The 18,514-nt window shown below is 37.9% G+C and overlaps 1 protein-coding gene across 2 annotated transcripts in view; it reads right to left on the reverse strand.

The window, feature by feature from the left end:
- Positions 1-18,514, reverse strand: part of KIZ (kizuna centrosomal protein) — a 122,805-nt gene that overhangs the window by 26,916 nt on the left and 77,375 nt on the right. For both annotated transcript variants that reach the window (XM_037493899.2, XM_037493911.2), the window contains exons 8-10: positions 14,557-14,701; positions 3,926-4,091; positions 3,010-3,075 (exon numbers count right to left, since the gene is read on the reverse strand). In XM_037493899.2, the coding sequence (XP_037349796.1) occupies positions 3,010-3,075; positions 3,926-4,091; positions 14,557-14,701 (377 nt within the window). The remainder of the gene's footprint in view (positions 1-3,009; positions 3,076-3,925; positions 4,092-14,556; positions 14,702-18,514) is intronic.

Raw genomic sequence — 18,514 nt, forward strand, 5'->3', positions numbered from 1 at the left:
TATTTATTTATTTGTTTGTTTGTTTATTTTGTTTATACATGCACTGGGTACAGTCAGAAGCGCGGGAGGGTGAGAGAATTCACCAGAGCCAGAGCGGGGAGCAGAGCAGGCAGAAGGACCGAAGTACACTGCTGAGGGGAGCAGCGGGCAGCAGGAGAGGTCTGCGCGCCATGTGGGACCCTCCTCTGGTGGCCGGGGAGCAGCCGGGGATCGAACCGGCACCGCAGAGGCGGCGGGCAGCTTCGCAACCCAGCGCTCAACCGCTGCGCCACCGGGGAGGCCCTAAGTGGAAATTTCTTGCAGAAACTAATTTAGCTGTAATGTCAGGAAGTGCTTCCTATGAGGAATTATGGCAGCACAGGGCCTTGGGTGGTTCTTGGTCCCAAGTGGATATGGCAACTCAGGAAGGCCAGCAGCTGCCAGAATAATTGGTAGAGAGGGTCAGATTCCCTTCTAGGACCCACCTGAGGATTATTCTTTCTGTGGCACCACACCCCACTTCCTGCCTCTTTTCTTCTTTTGAGTTTGCTTTGTGAAATTCCTTTTATCTAGGTGTCACTGGTTTGAAAATGTTTGGGATTGTGGACTAGTGCAAATGCTCAATACTGCTATTAACACTCACTTGAATATAATTATAACAAGTGACAGATAACATGTATCAAGTGTCTGGCATATGCTTGGCACTTTTCACACACATGATTATTATTTAAACTTTAAGACTATTTTGCCAGGTAGTCTATTTCTGTCCTAACACAGAAGCTCAGAGAGGAAGACAAATAGGGCAGGGAATAAAGATATAGAGCATGCTGGATGATGCCAAAGCCTAGGCTCAACTGCCACATATCAGCTCTTAGGGATAGCCTTTGGGATATTTGGTTTCTTTGGAATATTCATGAAGGAATGCAGCCCATACAAGCAGGAAAGCCTCAACAAAACTATTATAAAAGAAAAGGCAGACCCTTTCTTAACTCAAAGTAGACAGATGCCTTATTCTACTAAAGGCCAAATCTCCAGATAATTATGCCAAATGATATAAAAATTTAATAAAGAGATGATGGTCAAAAACTTAGAGACAGGGCCTCCCTGGTGGCGCAGTGGTTGAGCACTGGGTTGCAAAGCTGCCTGCAGCCTCTGCAGCGCCGGTTCGATCTCCGGCTGCTCCCCGGCCACCAGTGGAGGGTCCCACATGGCCCGCAGACCTCTCCTGCCGCCTGATGCTCCCCTCAGCAGTGTACTTCGGTTCTTCTGCCTGCTCTGCTCCCCGCTCTGGCTCTGGTGAGTTCTCTCACCCTCCCGCGCTTCTGACTGTACCCAGTGCATGTATAAACAAATAAATAAATCTTAAAAAAAAAAAAAAAAACAAACTTAGAGACAATGATAGACACAAAAGTATTAAGTAGAGGCAAGGTGCATGTGGCCCTCAAACATTAACTCCATGGAAGGTACAGTGGATGGGGAGCAAAGAAGAGAGAGGATGGGGTGGTTAAGGACAGGATAGCAAAACTTGAATGAAGTCAATGGTTTTGAATGTTAAGTTCCAAAATCATACAGCAGGCACAAAGCATATTGTTCTTAAATTGTCCACTGCTGATGGACTGATAACAGGTTATTGGAATTATAATTTCTTTAAAAATCTTAATGGCAATAGCACTATTATTTCATGGTAAATCGTATCTCTTTCAACATAAAAAGAAGATTTGAAACTCTATTACTTAACTATTTCTTCTCTTATAAAAAGAAACATTTGCACTAATTCAGAGGGTAATCTCTTACACCTAACAAGGGATGATTGGAAACAATACTCAAAAGAGAAGAACAGGCAACTAAGTCATTTACTGTTTTCTCATCAGAATGCCTTTATAATTTTAAATAAATTCAGAGGTCATTAGATACTTCTGCATTTAAACATGAATAGAAAAGCATTCAAATGACTTCTTAGTTATTGCAGCTTGAGATCATCTACATTGCTCCTACTAATAAAAAAAAAATAAAGAGTCTATCAGTTTTTTCAAAATGAAGATAAAATTGCAATAAATATATCACTGATAAATGTTTAAAAGAAGAGAAAAACCTCCATTTTGGAGTGAAATACTATCTGATGCAGAAAATACACAATAATTGCTCTACAATAAACTCCTTTCTCAAAACCAGAGTTCATCACAGAAGCATGGGTTTAAAAAATTAATCATACAGTCATGAATTGTATTGTCATAAGAGAAAGCTATTCTTTTCTGCTTATAAACAACAAAACTATCACATATGCAGATGCATGCCTTTGTAGCTTAGTGCAATCGAGTATTTACTTGTATAAATATTTAAAGCCAGACCTTTGAATTTATAATGAAGTAGTATACCACTTTACAAAATATTAGGTACTAGTAAATTTAGATGTATGACAAATAGAACTCTGTTCAGAATACTAATTCCTGCTGTTGATATTCTAAAACTAAAAATCATAATGATATTCAGACTCCATCTAAACAAGCTTAATATATGTGTAGAAATTTTAATAGGTCTTGATGAAACCATATGGTTAACATTTTTAAATTGTCAGATAGGCTTAGTAACTGAGACACAAATAAGTTTCCTGTCTGGCACTTTTTTCTGCTCTTATTTTAATGATACACATTCAATTATCACAGGAAAGAAAAGAGTAAAATCAGAAACATCTGTAGTTTGCCATATAATGACTGGGTGTTCCAGGAGACTGTTCCATGGAGACTGACCTTTTAACACAGACGCAGGTGCTGAAAGGCTACGTGATGGGGGATGCTCACATGTGTAAATGGATAACATGATTATGAAGAATTCAATAGAAATGCTTATTTTCCATCTTAGTTTATATTAACAGAAGCTCACATATTATGCTCTTATGATTAATCTCCTGCTCCAGCATACAGTAGTTGAATATACTTGCTTTCAGCAAAGTCCTCAAACCACTAGCCAAAATGCTCTGATAATATAAGGTTAAATCTTGTGTTTGAAACTCTTAGGCAACCATTACTTTACCTGTGATTGGAATCTTTGCTGCCAGGCTTTCTTCCTTGCTCACATTTCCACAGCTACTTGAAACTTCTAAAAATTGAACACATGATAATAAAAATGCATTTCAAGGTTATATTTATGGACAGGTGTTTATCTGACTTTCAACTGTTATTCCTTTTATTTTTACTGCTTCCCTCTTTATTTTTTTGTTTCATTTTACTACCTCCCTCTTTTTTTTGCTTGCTTTGGTTGGTTTATTTCTTGTCTGAAATGATACTACTATTTCTAAAAGGAAACCTATTAAAAAACTAAGGTATCTTGATGTTGCTTTAATGAAAATATAGTCTGCCATTTGCCAAATTTGGGTGGAGTTAAAAATCAATGAATCTCAAAATCTGTTTGTGTAGATCAACTTATAAATACATCCTCACAGCTGTTTTGGTGATACTATAATAGCGGTTTACTGGTGTGTTTTAACAGTAAGGCTAAAATAGTCATAATTTCTGGATATTAAAAACTGGTTATTAAATCTGGGAAGGCATAATTTCATTCTTAATCATCTGTTTAGGCTTTTAAGAATTTCTACTATAAGAATGTTTATAAATTATTAGTAAATTCTATTATGTGCTATAAAAAACTGTAATTCTTTATTGAATCATGTTTATCTTTATGGGGATGATCAAAATTGTCTACTGCCAACTGATTAGCTTTGTTAGGATTTCATTACTTACAATAACTTATTTTACTGGGAATTAAATGTTTTTCTAAACAAAAATACATATATTATTGGAAAATGTTATGAAATATATAACACATTATACATATTTAAACCAGAAGTATTTACTAGTCCACTTTATTTTATAGGTATACCTTGAGAAAGAGGGTGTTGTCTTGACTCTGAATGCATTTTTGCTGTGACAGAACCTTTAACAATAGTTACCTTGTTCCCTTGTAAGAACACTGTTGAGCCACAGAGCGGGTTCTGCTTCCTTTATTCGACTATTGTCATTCAGAATAGATGGCAAGCTGCAAGATGATTCATTACTGTGAATAGCTGACCTATCCACACACTCTTCTGTAAGGGCTTTTTTCAATAAAGCTGTTGCCTACAGTGTTTAAAAGCAAGCACAAAGAAATAAAAACAAACTAGCCACATTCCCCTTGGTTTCAAAGACCCAGTCTTTAAATATGATTTTAGGTTAAGCTTTACTTAGGATTTAATTTGCTTCCGATATTTAACTGAAGTTAAAATATCTTCAAGACAAAATAACATCTGATTATTTTCCAGCATAATTTAATTCTTCTCAACTTACATTTATAATAACATGTTTTTGAGGAATGAATCTTAGGCAATGCAGAAATGTTTTTCTATTTGTGAAGTTTGTGTACGAGATGTGATTACCTCTATTAATCTAAGCTAGTTTATCCAAGATTTACACTTTCATTGTATGAATCCTGTTTTGTGCGTGGTAGACAGTGGATTTGGATTGAGAAAGATCTGGAAAAATGTCACCTGACCCCTGAACTGCAGTAAAACTGGGTGGCTGGGGAGGGTACACTAAGCAAAAAGAGAACTGACCTAATTCTAAATGATAATCTTCAATCAGGCATAAAGATATGCACTGCTTTGTCTCTAAATCTGCTGGGGAGATCAGGGAAATTCACTCACCACATTGCCCATCTGTTTTTAAAAGGTACTAAGTTGTCTTACATATGATCTCAGGTGTTCTATGAAGGGTGGTAAGCACAGATTTTATAAGGACCAACTTGAGAGGTAGAGAAAAAATGGCAATTAAAACCTACATTTCTAATTTCCAGGTCAGCACTCTTACCCCAACGAGTAAAAATATACTAGGAACAAAGTGAAACAACTAATGATGACATCATCCATCAGCCAGAATGTGTATTTCTTTCTCACTTTCTACTTGGAAGTGCTGATTTGATCAGGTGGTTGAGAGAGAAAAACTTGGTGGTGATGCTGACCTTTCACTGATATCTGACAACAGTAGTAAATAAAGGACCATGTTCAACCCAGCCTGTGGGAAATGGACATAAAGAGTGAAACTGGACAAAGTCTTCTATGTTATCTTAAGCACAAGAGCGAAGCAGTAACAACACAATTATCTAGTGAACACGGGGAAAGATAGTAATCTTTCCTTGTGATTAACATGAAAGGTGAAGACGCCCTGACAGGAAGAATCACTGAGGCAGAACACAGGAGACGCAGCCCTAAGAATTTGGCTTTGAATACCCTTTGAGGCTACTGATATCTACCTTGACATCCCTGCAAAGCTCTTCCCCTCTGCATATCCCTAACATTGGCTGGCCTGCAGTTCCTATGGCCTATCCTAGGGGCTGGAACAACTGATTTTAGGGAATGTAAAGGAGTTCTATTCTCCTTGGCCAAAAGAATTGGTATCACGTTAGCCTTGCTGCTAGGACCTGTTTGTGGTTCAGTTCTAATATCCAGGAGCTTTTCCTCTCTATATCTTTTGTATAAAGTAGCCCTGGATTTTACTTGAGTTGTGCTCTCTGTTGGGTGACCTACATAGAAGCCCTGATCTGCAGATTGGGTTTCTGGTATAGTGTCCTGGCCATGAAGCTCAGTTCAGAACTAGGACTCATCACTAATGGCTGCCATGGCACTCCTATCCCAGCTGCCGACAACAGCCCACTAGTCTATATTGCCTCCAGAATCTGTCGGGGAAGAGAAGTGTGAAGAGTAAATCCACCTCTTGAACTGCCGCCTGTCAGTGTGCTCCCTAGATTATCTTGGCATATCTCATTTTTAGATCTCTACCCATCCTAATCTAGTTTGTTTCCACAGAGGGCTAAGCTTTTATTCTGTGTGCCCAATAACCCTAGATGTATCAAATATTTAAGATATGAACTGGCCCACATTCTGTACTGAAAACTATACTTTTCTTTTTTCTGATATTTAAAATAATCCAAACATTCTAACAGGGCCCTCTTTCTCTCTCTCTCTCTCTCTGTGTGTGTGTGTGTGTGTGTGTGTGTATACACACATATATATCTTCCTCATATTCCCTTACACAATAGCTGTTACTAATAATTTATTGGCATGATTTTATAATAGCAACTGACTTAAAACACATTTTAAGAATAAAATTATTAAAGGACCATAGAAAATTTCTACATGCAGGATTTTCAAACAAAGGAAATTGTTTTTAGATGGTCTGTGACTCATATTACTTCTCACTAGTCCTTCAATAATGACACACAATTTATCTTGTCATTTTGCATATCTTCTTCATAGAAGACCCTCTTGTGTTTAGTTGTGTTCTAAATGGGCTTCAGAAGAATGCTATAAAATGCTATAATAATTTTGCAAATGTTTTTCTAATAAATCCTTATATGCTTGATAAAAATATTACCACTGGCACCATTTCTATCCTGAGCCCTCTTTTTTTTTCTTTTGCCCCAGTGATGTTAGGAAGGCAGTGGGAATACTGCAGGTTTTCATTTATTTCATATATCTTATCTCATTTATCTTTACTACTCAATACTCGTACCTATAAGGTGTGTGTGTGTTTTTTTACTTTTTAAATAGAGATATTATAAAAGGATTCATCTTATAAGATAACTCTGTAGGTATCTTCTCAAATATGCGTATTTTGTATCTATAAGGGTTTCTAGGGATGGCCAAACAATAACGAGAATGGTTGGCTTGACTCTATTGGATCATGGAGGGGAGAGAGGAGTGCAGGGGGTTGGGAGGGAAAGAGAAAGGGCAGATCTGTCAAAGTGTCATCTGTAAAGGATACATAGTATAAAATGCCTAACAAGCAGGGAATAACAATAAACAGGGGCAGAAACAAAAGTGAGCCTTAGGCAAGGAATGGTTAGGCAATTTCTTGTCAAAAACTTCTGCCGACTCAGGAAAAACATCTATACTATATTCACAAGATACACTGCTTGCAGATCTTATAGGGAGGCATTTTTCTAAGAAAGCACTCAATTTGAAGGAACTGGTAGTCTGAAGTTGACAATACTACCCATACCTGCAAAGGAACAAAAGCCCTGGAAAAAGTGAAGAAGCTGCCTTACCTCATGCTGGGACTGAATGGGCTCTAAAAATTGGAGCTCTGTTTCTAAAAAATGCCACCAGACAGCAAATTTTCCAAGGGCTTTTGATGCTATTTATGAATGGACTATGCAAGGGTTTCAACTTATCTGTTAGCCAATAAAAGCTCTCTCTCATTTTATATATTTGAAGACTAGAAAGGAAGACTGGAGACCATTGCATAGTTCTCAGCAGCCAGAAGCCTAAATCAATACAAAACAAATGAGTCCCTGACTTCTTTGCTGAAGACTTAAATAATTCAATGCCAACGCATACACTATTTACAGAATGACTGATAGTGACACCTCCATATTTCAAATCTTAAATCATCCTATGAACTACACCTAACAGAATATGTAGAATTATTGGCTCAATTGTACTAGAATTTTTCTCCAAGTTCAGTTTAAATATGGATCCTACAATGTCTAGAACCCCAAGTTACCAAGGCTAACTCTTAATTTATATTTACAAACTTACCAATTGTGATATTTAAAAGCATAAATAGATAAATAAAGGTATCAATGGAAAAGACTTTGTGTCTAAAACACCACTAAGGAAAATGAAAGGTGAAAATTAAATTGCTCAAAATGTTACACCAATTGTACAAATCTACTATTTAGTTTATGAAAGACTCCTTACAAGTCAATAAGAAACACATATTACTAACCTAATAGAAAGATGAACAAAGAACATGAGCCAGCAAATTATAAAAGAAGAAATATAAATGGATAACAAATAGGTAGGGTAAAAATTTGACTTCAATTGTATTACAAAGGTCAAATGAACAAAAAAAAATTAGATGTCATTTTCACTTCTCAATTTAGTACTCCAAAAATGTTGATAGTATCCAGTTTCATAAATAGCCCAGAGAAATGACATTTCATCTCTCTGGCACTCTCCTGACCCTTCCAGAGTGAGATATGGCAGAGCAGAGCAAAAGCCTGACAGGTATAAACACTTTGTGACCTAACAATTCTACATCTAGGAATCTATTTGAAGGAAATAGCATTATATTTGTAAAAACTGAATTGCTCAGCTGTTCTTTGAAAATTTTTACTATATGAAACATTATAAACAGGGGCCTCCCTGGTGGCACAGCGGTTGTGTGCTGAGTTGCGAAGCTGCCCGCAGCCTATGCAGCGCTGGTTCATTCCCCGGCCACTGGGCGAGGGTCCCACATGGCATGCAGTCCTCTCCTGTCTTGCCCGCTGCTCCCCTCAGCAGTGTATTTCATCAGTCTGCCTGTTCTGTTCCCTGCTCTGGCTCTGGTGAATTCTCTCACCCTCCCTTGCTTCTGACTGTACCCAGTGCTTGTATAAACAAACAAACAAACAAATAAATAAATATTTTTTAAAAAGAGAAAAATTATAAACAACTTAAATATTCAACAATGGGAGACTGGTTAAAGAGACTGTGGATGATCCATGCCAGGGTGTTTGTTACAGACACCTGAAATGAGTAGAAAACAGGAAATGGTATGAGAAAACAGGTAATGTCTTACTTATGACAAGTGAGAAAAACACCCATGCACACAAAAAGCACAACCTTGTTTGTCAATATATTAAATATTAAAAACCACACACCATACGGTCAAAGAGGGTTACATGTATGGAAAGTAGGATCACAGGCAAATTCTTTTCTTTTTCTTTACCTTAATACTCCAAATCTACTCCCATATTTATGCCCTCGGTAGTTTCCTCAAAGAAGACATGCTAGCTCTACAAGAATCTGATCTCTATGATGGGTGGTGCAAATACAAAGAAAAACTGAGTGGAAAAGTATTTAGTAAAACTAAATTTCCTTCTATATGTAAATCAATGTTATAAATGCAGATATAGAAAAAGCAAGAGAATTAAAAACCAGGGATGTAGATATAATATTTTCTCCAAATATAGATATTCAATTGACTCTTCCTTGAGAACTAACTTTCCTCTTTCACGCTAGAAGTAACTTTCAGTCATTTTTTTAAAGCATTATCACTTATGTTATATCTATGTAAATGATAGGAGAAAGGGTTTTATCTATGTAGCAATGATAAGAAAGTGACTATATTAGCCAGCAAATGCCTATTCAAAAGATTAAAACAAGAAATCAGCACACTGTTTAGGGAGAGGTGAAGGGATTTCCATGACCAGTCACGTCCTTAGGGGGGTGGAGAGGGGAAGGCACCCCCGGCAACCAACATGGTGTGTGGTAAGGGACAGGACCAACATACTCTGTGAGTAAAACCAGCAAGCTGCTCCACTTTGCATGGAGAAGTTCTTCTGTGTAGAAACAGACTTCACTTAAGAGAAAAGGAGTATTAAGGCACTTTGTCTTTTTTTTTTTTAAGATTTATTATTTATTTATTTATGCATACTAGAGCTGGGGTATAGGCCAGAGGTGTGGAGGGTGAGAGGATTCACCAGAGACAGAGTGGGGGGGGGGCAGAACAGGCAGACTGACGAAATACACTGCTGAGGGGAGCAGTGGGAGAGACAGGGGAGGTCTGCTGCACCATGTGGGTTAGCTCCCTGGCCATGTGGATCAAACTTGTGCTACAGTGGCTGCAGAAAGCTTCATAGTGCTGAGACTTAACTCCTTGTGCCACTAGGGAGGCCCAAGGCACTTTGTATTTTAATGAAGCACCCAACTAATTTTTTTTTTCATATCAAGTAATTATAAGTTTTTCTGATTTAAAAGCATGTAGCTCAATTATGTAATTGCCTAGTAGGTTATTCGGGTGCTAAGGATCTTATCTGGTCTCGAGGGGACATAATATGAGTTTCTGTGGCTCTAATGATATATTTACTCAAGAGACAGGATTGACTGACAGCTAGGGGACCCACAGGTAAACATCATTTACATGTGGCTGTTTAATTAGTCATTTACCCACAAGATCAAAGTAAATATTTCTGAGCTTCATTCAACTCTTAATCAAATAACTTCTAGTAGAGCTTTCTTAAATTTTGAAAATCTCTTCCTTTTAAGATTTTATCTACAGAAAAATAGTTAACCGATATTACATATTAAATGGTATATTTTTTCTACAGGGAAACAATTAAAATATACTTTGTTTTGCTAAGTATAAATGGATGATGCATAAACTAAAATAGCCCAGAAGCAACAAAAGCATTTTGTCCTAAAGTGTGCAAGGGTTGCCCTGCCTTTTAGTAAAACATTGTCCTTTAGGGCTATACATCTCTTCATTCTCAACCCAACTGAGACACTGCCTGCTTATTTTCATTTTTAAGGAGAGATTTTGTCATTAATTTATTGGTAATGTTTATGACTGTCACTTAGATGAGATCATTATGATTTAAAAGGGAACAACAAAACTACAAGGGGATGCAGAATATTATTTGATCCAGAAGTTATTAACTGGGCAGCTGCCTACTTGTTAGTAATGGAGTTATTATTTGAAAATTATGAGTAGATTGGTTGTCCGCAACACGGAATATGTTTTCTAATATAAACAATCCCTTTAAAAAAATGATTAGACAGCAAAGAGAATTAACCAACACCTATTTTACCCTTGACATGGCTGATACACTGCACTTGCAGTGAACAAGAATGGAAAACAATTTTGCAAGATAGTAATAAATGAAATAGACAATAGAACCTAAAAACAAAATCCTTCTTAAGACTCACATATATCAACAAATATTGAATGGATCTAAAAAAATCACAGGTTCTGCTTTTCTTTTATTTTTTGTAAGATTTATTTAATTTATTTTTTTAAATAAATTTTATTTTTATATTCCCCATACAATTGCAACCCCCTTATTTTGACTCCAATCCCTCCCCTCCCCACCCCCACCCCCTATTGAGTGTCACTGGTTCATAGTTTTTTGTTGATTTCGATTTTCACTTTCTTATAGTTATTCATTTTCCTGGTCCCTTATTTAAGTTTTCTAGATTCCTGCTATGAGTGAGACTACCTGGTATTTTTCTTTTTCTTTCTGGCTTATTTCGCTGAGCATGATCCCTTCCAGCGCCATCCATGTTGCTGCAAATGGCATGTGTTTATCTTTTTTGACTGCTGAGTAATATTCCATAGTGTATATGTACCACATCTTCTTGATGCAGTCATCTATTTTTGGGCATTTGGATTGTTTCCAAAGCTTAGCTATTGTAAATAGTGCTGCTATAAACATAGGGGTGCAGGTGCTCTTTGGAATTGATGTTTCTGTGTCCTTTGGGTAAATACCTAGGAGTAGAATTGCTGGATCATATGGAAGCTCTATGTTTAGTAGGTCCAGAAATCTCCACACAGCTCTCCATAGTGGTTGGACCAGTTTGCACTCCCACCAACAGTGCAGGAGAGTTCCTTTTTCTCCACACCCTCGCCAACATTTGTTGTTGCTAGTTTTTTTAATATGTGCCATTCTCACTGGTGTAAGATGGTATCTCATGGTACTTTTGATTTGCATTTCCCTGATTACAAGTGATGTTGAACATTTCTTCATAAGCCTGTTGGCCATTTGCATTTCCTCTTCAGAGAAGTTTCTTTTTAGCTCTTCTGCCCATTTTTTGACTGGATTATTTTCTTTGTTGTTGTTGAGTCTCATCAGCTCTTTGCAGATTTTTGTGATCAGTCCTTTATCATTAGTGTTGTGTGCAAAAGTGTTCTCCCAGTCGGTGGGGTTTCTCTTTGTTTTTTGTTATTGTCTCTTTTTCTGTGCAGAAGCTCTTTAATTTGATGTAGTCCCAGCTGTTTATCTTTGCCTTCACTATCACTGCTTTGGGTGAGGTGTCTGTAAAGATGTCTTTGATGTGCATATCACATAGTGTTTCGCCTATATTTCCTTCTATGTATTTTATGGTTTCAGGTCTTATGTCTAGTTCTTTAATCCATTTTGAGTTGATTTTTGTGTATGGTGTGAGGTAGTGGTCAAGCTTCATTCTTTTGCATGTAGCAACCCAGTTTTCCCAGCACCATTTATTGAACAAACTTTCTTTGCTCCAATGCATATTCTTTGCTCCTTTGTCAAAGATTAGTTGACCATAAAGCTGTGGGTTTATTTCTGGATTTTCTATTCAATTCCATTGGTCTGAGTGTCTGTTCTTGTTCCAATACCATGCAGTTTTGATGATTATGGCTTTGTAGTATAGTTTGAAGTCTGGGAGTGTGATGCCTCCATTCCCTTCTTTTTTTTTCAGGAGAGCTTTGGCTCTTCGGGGTTTTTGGTGATTCCATATGAATTTCATCAATAATTGTTCTATTTCTTTGAAGAATGACATTAAAATTTTTACTGGAATAGCACTGAATCTGCATATTGCTTTTGGTAGGATGGCCATTTTAATAATGTTTATTCTTCCAATCCAAGATTTATTTTATTTATACAAGAGCCAGGACACAGGCCAGATGTGCAGGAGGGTGAGAGGATTCACCAGAGACAGAGCAGGGAACAGCACAGGCAGACTGATGAAATATACTCCTAAGGGGAGCAGCGGACGAGACAGGAGAGGTCTGCCCACCATGTGGGTTGCTCTGAGGCCAGCGATCAAACAGGGATCAAACCAGCATTGCAGAGGCTGCGGACAGCCTCACAGTGCTGCACTCAACCACCTGCACCACCAGGGAGGACCCAGGTTCTGTTTTTCTTAAAGAATATTGTTTTCTTCTTAAAGAATATTCACACAAATAGTATCGTACATCAAACAAAACAAAACTGTAACGTTATTTATTGGGTCACATATAATGTAGTTAAATGAAAATGTATGTGGGAAGAATACACACAAGACATCTCTGAAAAGGGGCATGGGATCCATGAGAGGCACGGGGGCCCCCTATCTGTGTCTACAATAACTTATTTCAGAAGAAGGAAGAAGAGGAGGTGTTTAGAAGGGGAGAACAGGGAGAAAGGACAGAAAGCGGAAATTGTGAGTAAAAGGAAAAGAGAGAAGATGAGATAGGGATTTGAGGTGAGAAGAGGTGGGGTACAGAAATGGGGCAAAAAGGAAGAGGGGATAAAGAGGGAGGTTTGATACAAATGTGGTATGAAGGTAACAGCAGGTGTGAATTTAGGTTGGTGGGTGTAGGATTGGTGGGCTCATTATATCACTGTATGTATGTATGTTTGAAATGCTTTCTAAAATGTCCTTTTCTCTTTTAATTAAGGGGACAAGGAAAAGTGGGGATATGGCATGCTCTAGAAGGACCAAAGTGACTCCAGAAATGATTGAGGGGTGAGTGGACTGCAGAGGTGTCTGATTTTGATACAGAGGTGGTAAGGCTTGCCTCCAGGTGGGGCACACGTAGAATCCTTGGACTATGTCCATGATAAAAATTAAAAACTTAAAAAGGATCAAAGCCAGAAAACTCATATTGCATTTAAGGATTAAAAACATACTGTGAAACCAGACAAATTCCTAAAATACTAAATGTTGGAGAAGTAAGTTCATCACTCTGAATATTAAGACTTTTCCAAGGAATCACTAAGGCTAGATAGACCTGGGCTTCTTGGTTCTTCCCCATTCGCTCTCCTTGGGAATTGGTTCCATCAGTTTCTATTTTCTGTTCAGCACCTTCACACTCTGAGGACTGGTTCCTGAGTCAGGCCCCTCCTTGCTTTGTCTGAACTTATGCAGGGCTCTCTCCACTTCAGTCTCCTTGCCAATCTAAGCAGGTAAATTTCCCTTAGGTGCTGCAGGAATCCTATGGTAACCCTGCTCAAAAAGCTCCACTGGCTTTCCAGAATCTACTAAGCTAAATACATACCAGCTTGCCTACACTGGATCCTGCACAACAGGGCTAGTAACTACTTTTAACTTTTTTGCCACCTTCCTGGCCTGGCTCCAACATGGTAACCACAGTGGATGGCTCGGTTTCCTGCACACTGTTGGCTTTCCAGGTCTGCTTTTCATTTCATAACAACACTTCCATGTTGGCCCTGTCCTCCTCCACCTTCCACCCCACTCATAGTTTTTGCTGCCAAAATGTTGTCTGTCTTTTAAGGTTCACTTCATATCCTATTTACTCCTTCTATCACAAAGTCTGCCCTCATTGCCTCTCCAAATACAATAGCTTTGCTTACTTTTCTAAGAATACATATCCTTTGCCATTTTCTTCTTACACAGTTCCCACTATGCCATTCCCCAGAAATGATGGGGGGGGGCACATTTTATTTATTTCCTTACCTCCAGTGGATCTGGGCTGGTGCCTGTGTAGAGAAATGGATCAATATATATCTGCTAAATTGACATGAATGACATTATATAGAGTGGAGAGAAAAAACCAAAATGCTACAAGAAGCTTCTAAGTTCCTCAGAAAATGCTGTGGTAGACATAATTAATTTGGTTACTCTATGGCCTGATTTAATTTTATATAAGAAGTTAAGACTCTTATTTATAACACTAAGAGATCGGTAAATCGAAGCAAACAAACCACAAAGTCTCACTTATCATTTTTTTCAAATATGTTCATCATTGTTAAGAATCTGTTTCCACAGATGAATAACTTATACATCTTGAAACTTACTTAAGAAAAATAAAAATTACTAACCATTGTGCCCTGGTCCTTGTTTTCTGGAGTAACTTCAGACAGCTTAGCTACCTCTTCTTGGATATAATTATCATGTTCTTTTAAGGTGGCAACATGCTGACCCAATTTTTCCCTCAATAAGCCTGAGGATGGAGCTTGTTCAGATCTACAAAATACAAACAGAAGATACACTAGAGTTTGTAGTGCTTGGTAACTCGTGATATTTCCACATTTTAATTTGTTTTTAAAGATTGATTTATTTTTATACAAGAACCGGGGCACAGGCCAGATGCGCGAGAGGGTGAGAAGATTCACCAGAGACAGAGAGGGGAACAGAACAGGCAGACTGGCGAAACACACTACTAAGGGGAGCAGCGGGTGAGACAGGGGAGGTCTGCTTCGCCATGTGGGATTCTCGCCAGCCAGCCGTGATCGAATCCAGGATGGAACCCGCGCTGCAGAGGCTGCAGACAGCTTCACAGTGGGGCGCTCAACCGCCTGCGCTACCAGGGAGGCCCTTTCACATTTTTAAATCAAGTTTGTAGAGGACAGATTATCCAGAAAAGTCTAGAACCTATTATATTCTGGACAAAGGAACTTTCCAGAGTCCAGGTATTTTCCCCCCAATTTTTATTTTATTTCAATTATGAGTTCATCACTAGGTAAAAATTCTTTTTTTTTTTAAAAGATTTATTTATTTATGCCTAAGAGCGGGGGTACAGGCCAGAGATGTGGGGGGTGAGAGGATCCACCAGAGACAGAGTGGGGAGCAGAACAGGCAGACTGACTGAAATACACTGCTGAGGGGAGCAGCGGGTGAGACAGGAGAGGTCTGCCTCGCCATGTGGGTTTCTCCCTAGCCAGCTGGGGATCGAATTTGTGCTGCAGAGGCTGTGGATTGCTTCATAGTGCGGTGCTTAACCCCTTGCATCACCAGGAAGGCCCACTAGGTAAAAATTCTTAACTTTGGCTACATACTGGGACACCCTAGGGTGGTTTGTAAAATTTAGATGGCTTGTGCCTTCCCCACAGAGCCTAGTAAAACTGCTCTGTGAACAATCTTACCAGTCATCAAGAATTTTTAAATCTCACACACTGATTCTAATATGTAGTCATGGTTTTGAATCACTGCATAGATGGTCAGGTTTTTCTTAAATGTGATTAACAGAAATAGATCACATGTCTACCTCGATGGTTCATTCCTGTTATAATCTTACCACTGTCTACTTATAATTAAAATAGAAATTCCAAAATATAATGAAGCTCAGTAGAAAAAATTCCAAAATATAATGAAAACCAAGGTCTTAAAAAGGAAGTAAATCTTATCACATGCTACAATATGGATGAATCTTAAGGACATTATGCTAAGTGAAGGAAGTCAGTCACAAAAAGAAATATTACATAATTCCACATATATAAAGATACCTACAATAGTCAAATTCATATAAAGAGAAAGTAGAGTGGGATTTCCACTCTAGGGCTAGGAGGAGGGAGAAATGGAGAGATGAATGGCTATAGTACAATGATGTGAATGTGTTCAATGCTACTAAATTGTACACTTAAAAATGGATAATTTTTGAGTTATCTATTTTGTTTTTGCCACAATTAAAACACAAACCTTTAAGACTACAAAGGGCAACAACTTGGTATTCTGAAAATTATTAGGTAAAGATGCTAGAATTAAGGATTTATTCTGCCTTGATGGAATTAAATGGATTTCAGTTACCAAGTATTTGACAGGAGAAGTTCTTCCAAATAATAAATGAAAAAGAAATGAAGGAATTAGAAAGTGAACATTTTGTTAAGTCTAAATTAACAAATACATCTAGAAAATGATCATGATTCTGTGAAAACTGCATTTGAAACTTTATGTTAGAGGCATCAGTCTTAGTATCACTAACCATGGGGTAATCAGATGTCATGTGATGCCTGAGGAGGGATGATAAGTACAAGCACCACCAAGATACCCTCTTGCTAAAATGCCTGGCCTAGAATGTAATCACATATCTGGAGTGAGCCACCAGTTTACAGATAATATCATTTGAATCCTGATTCCAACAAAGCAAATGTAAAAGACTTTTGAGATAAGGCAAACTGACAAAAACAAGGTGTTAGACAAAGTAAAGAATTTTGTTAAGTAGTAATGTATTAAATCCTTGTAAGCTAGGTATCTGGGTAGTTATAAGTATTTGTGAATGAAACATATTGCGTATTTTAAACTACTCAAGAAGAAAGCATAAGTGTGGGAAAAGAGATAAAACAAGATTGGAAAAATGCTGACAATTGGTGAATCTCAGTAATGATTACATGGGACTTCATTATACTGGTATATCTGCTTTGTGAATGCTTTAAAAATTTCCAAGTAAAAATTTTTTAAGGGTAATAATGCATTAAAAAAAAAGTGTACAGGGCCTCCCCGGTGGCGCAGGCGGTTGAGCGCAGCACTGTGAAGCTGTCCATAGCCTCTGCAGCGCGAGTTCGATTCCCGGCTGGCCAGGGAGATATACATATGGCACGGCAGACCTCTCCTACCTCTCCCACTGCTCCCCTCAGCAGTGTATTTCCGTCAGTCTGCCTGTTCTGTTCTCCCCACTCTGTCTCTGGTGAATCCTCTTACCCTCCCACATCTCTGGCCTGTACCTCGGTTCTTGTATAAATAAATAAGCCTTAAAAAAAAGTGTACAAAGCACTAAACAAAAGAGATTGAGACTAAAGGTGAATGGAAGAACATAGAGATGCATTTATATGCTAAGGAGAGAAATAAAATGCTAAGGAGAGAATCTGGGTGGATGTCGTATGGATGTTCACTATACAGTTCCTTCTTTACCAAAGTTTAGTTGTTAAAACATTAGCCAGACCTAACCCTTGTCTGCCCCAAGACTTGAATAAAGTCAGATACTTCATTGGAATCCTTGAATTTATTTAAAAACTTCCCAGAATGATTCCAAGGTTCATGACTGGTTTCCTAGAAGCCCCAAACACTTTCTTTTCTTAGTTACATGCAGACTTCACTGATGTCAAAAAACCACCCTATTCCTTTGTTCTGATTCTATGTCAATGAAGCAACCTTTGTGCCTGCGTTTGGCTCACAGATCTTCTGACAGAGAAAATACACTATACATGAAAGCATCTATAGTTAGGTTCAATTAAAGTTAGAAACAAGTTTCATCAGGATGAATTAAATCAGTTGTTAGTTGGGAGAGAACAAATGACTAGAGACGAGTCTCTCTACAAACCCAAGGCAAGACTAGTTTTTAATACCGCAGCCAACTGTAACCATGCCTTGGGTCATGGCATGAAAGAATTAACTAAGGTTTCCTATCATTATAATACTTACTTCACAAAAGGACAAAACCCATTAATTGACTTGCATGAGGTCAAACAGCAAATGAGCTATTGAAGGAGGTATAGCATCAAGTTGTGATCTGAACAGCTAAGCCAACACTTTAAGCACAAAATCAGGCTTTCTTACAGATTGATTTCAAGATGGATTGGGCCAGGAATACACGAGCCATGGTTGTCCTGCATGGAGCCTTGCCCATGTTCTACATAAACACACTGAATCAGAAAATTTGCAAAGTGACTTGGAGGATTTTTTTTTCTCTTTTGTCCACTTTACATTGGAAATTTATAACATCATGCCACACAGGGGGGAAAAAGTTTCGTATCAGCTAATTTATATACTCCTCCAACTGAAAATATTTTAAAAATACACTTTAAATAGTCTATAATTTATCTCATATACTTGGACTGGCTTCCAATCAGAAAACTGCAATTTAAACAAATGTACCAGCATTTCCTAACTACAACTGATTAACAACAGAATGGTAATTAGACCAAAGTTTTAAATGCAAAGAAAGTAATAAACACCTGAATTTTATTCATGGCATAGGCAGGATAAAATAAAGAGGCTTTTACATATTATAACACAAACAATATAAAGCTGACTCAATATTTCAGCTTGAGTTTGAGAGCACAA

The sequence above is a fragment of the Talpa occidentalis genome, unplaced genomic scaffold (assembly GCF_014898055.3).
Source record: "Talpa occidentalis isolate TD23 unplaced genomic scaffold, MPIMG_talOcc4v2.1 talOcc4.10, whole genome shotgun sequence".
NCBI lineage: Eukaryota > Metazoa > Chordata > Mammalia > Eulipotyphla > Talpidae > Talpa > Talpa occidentalis.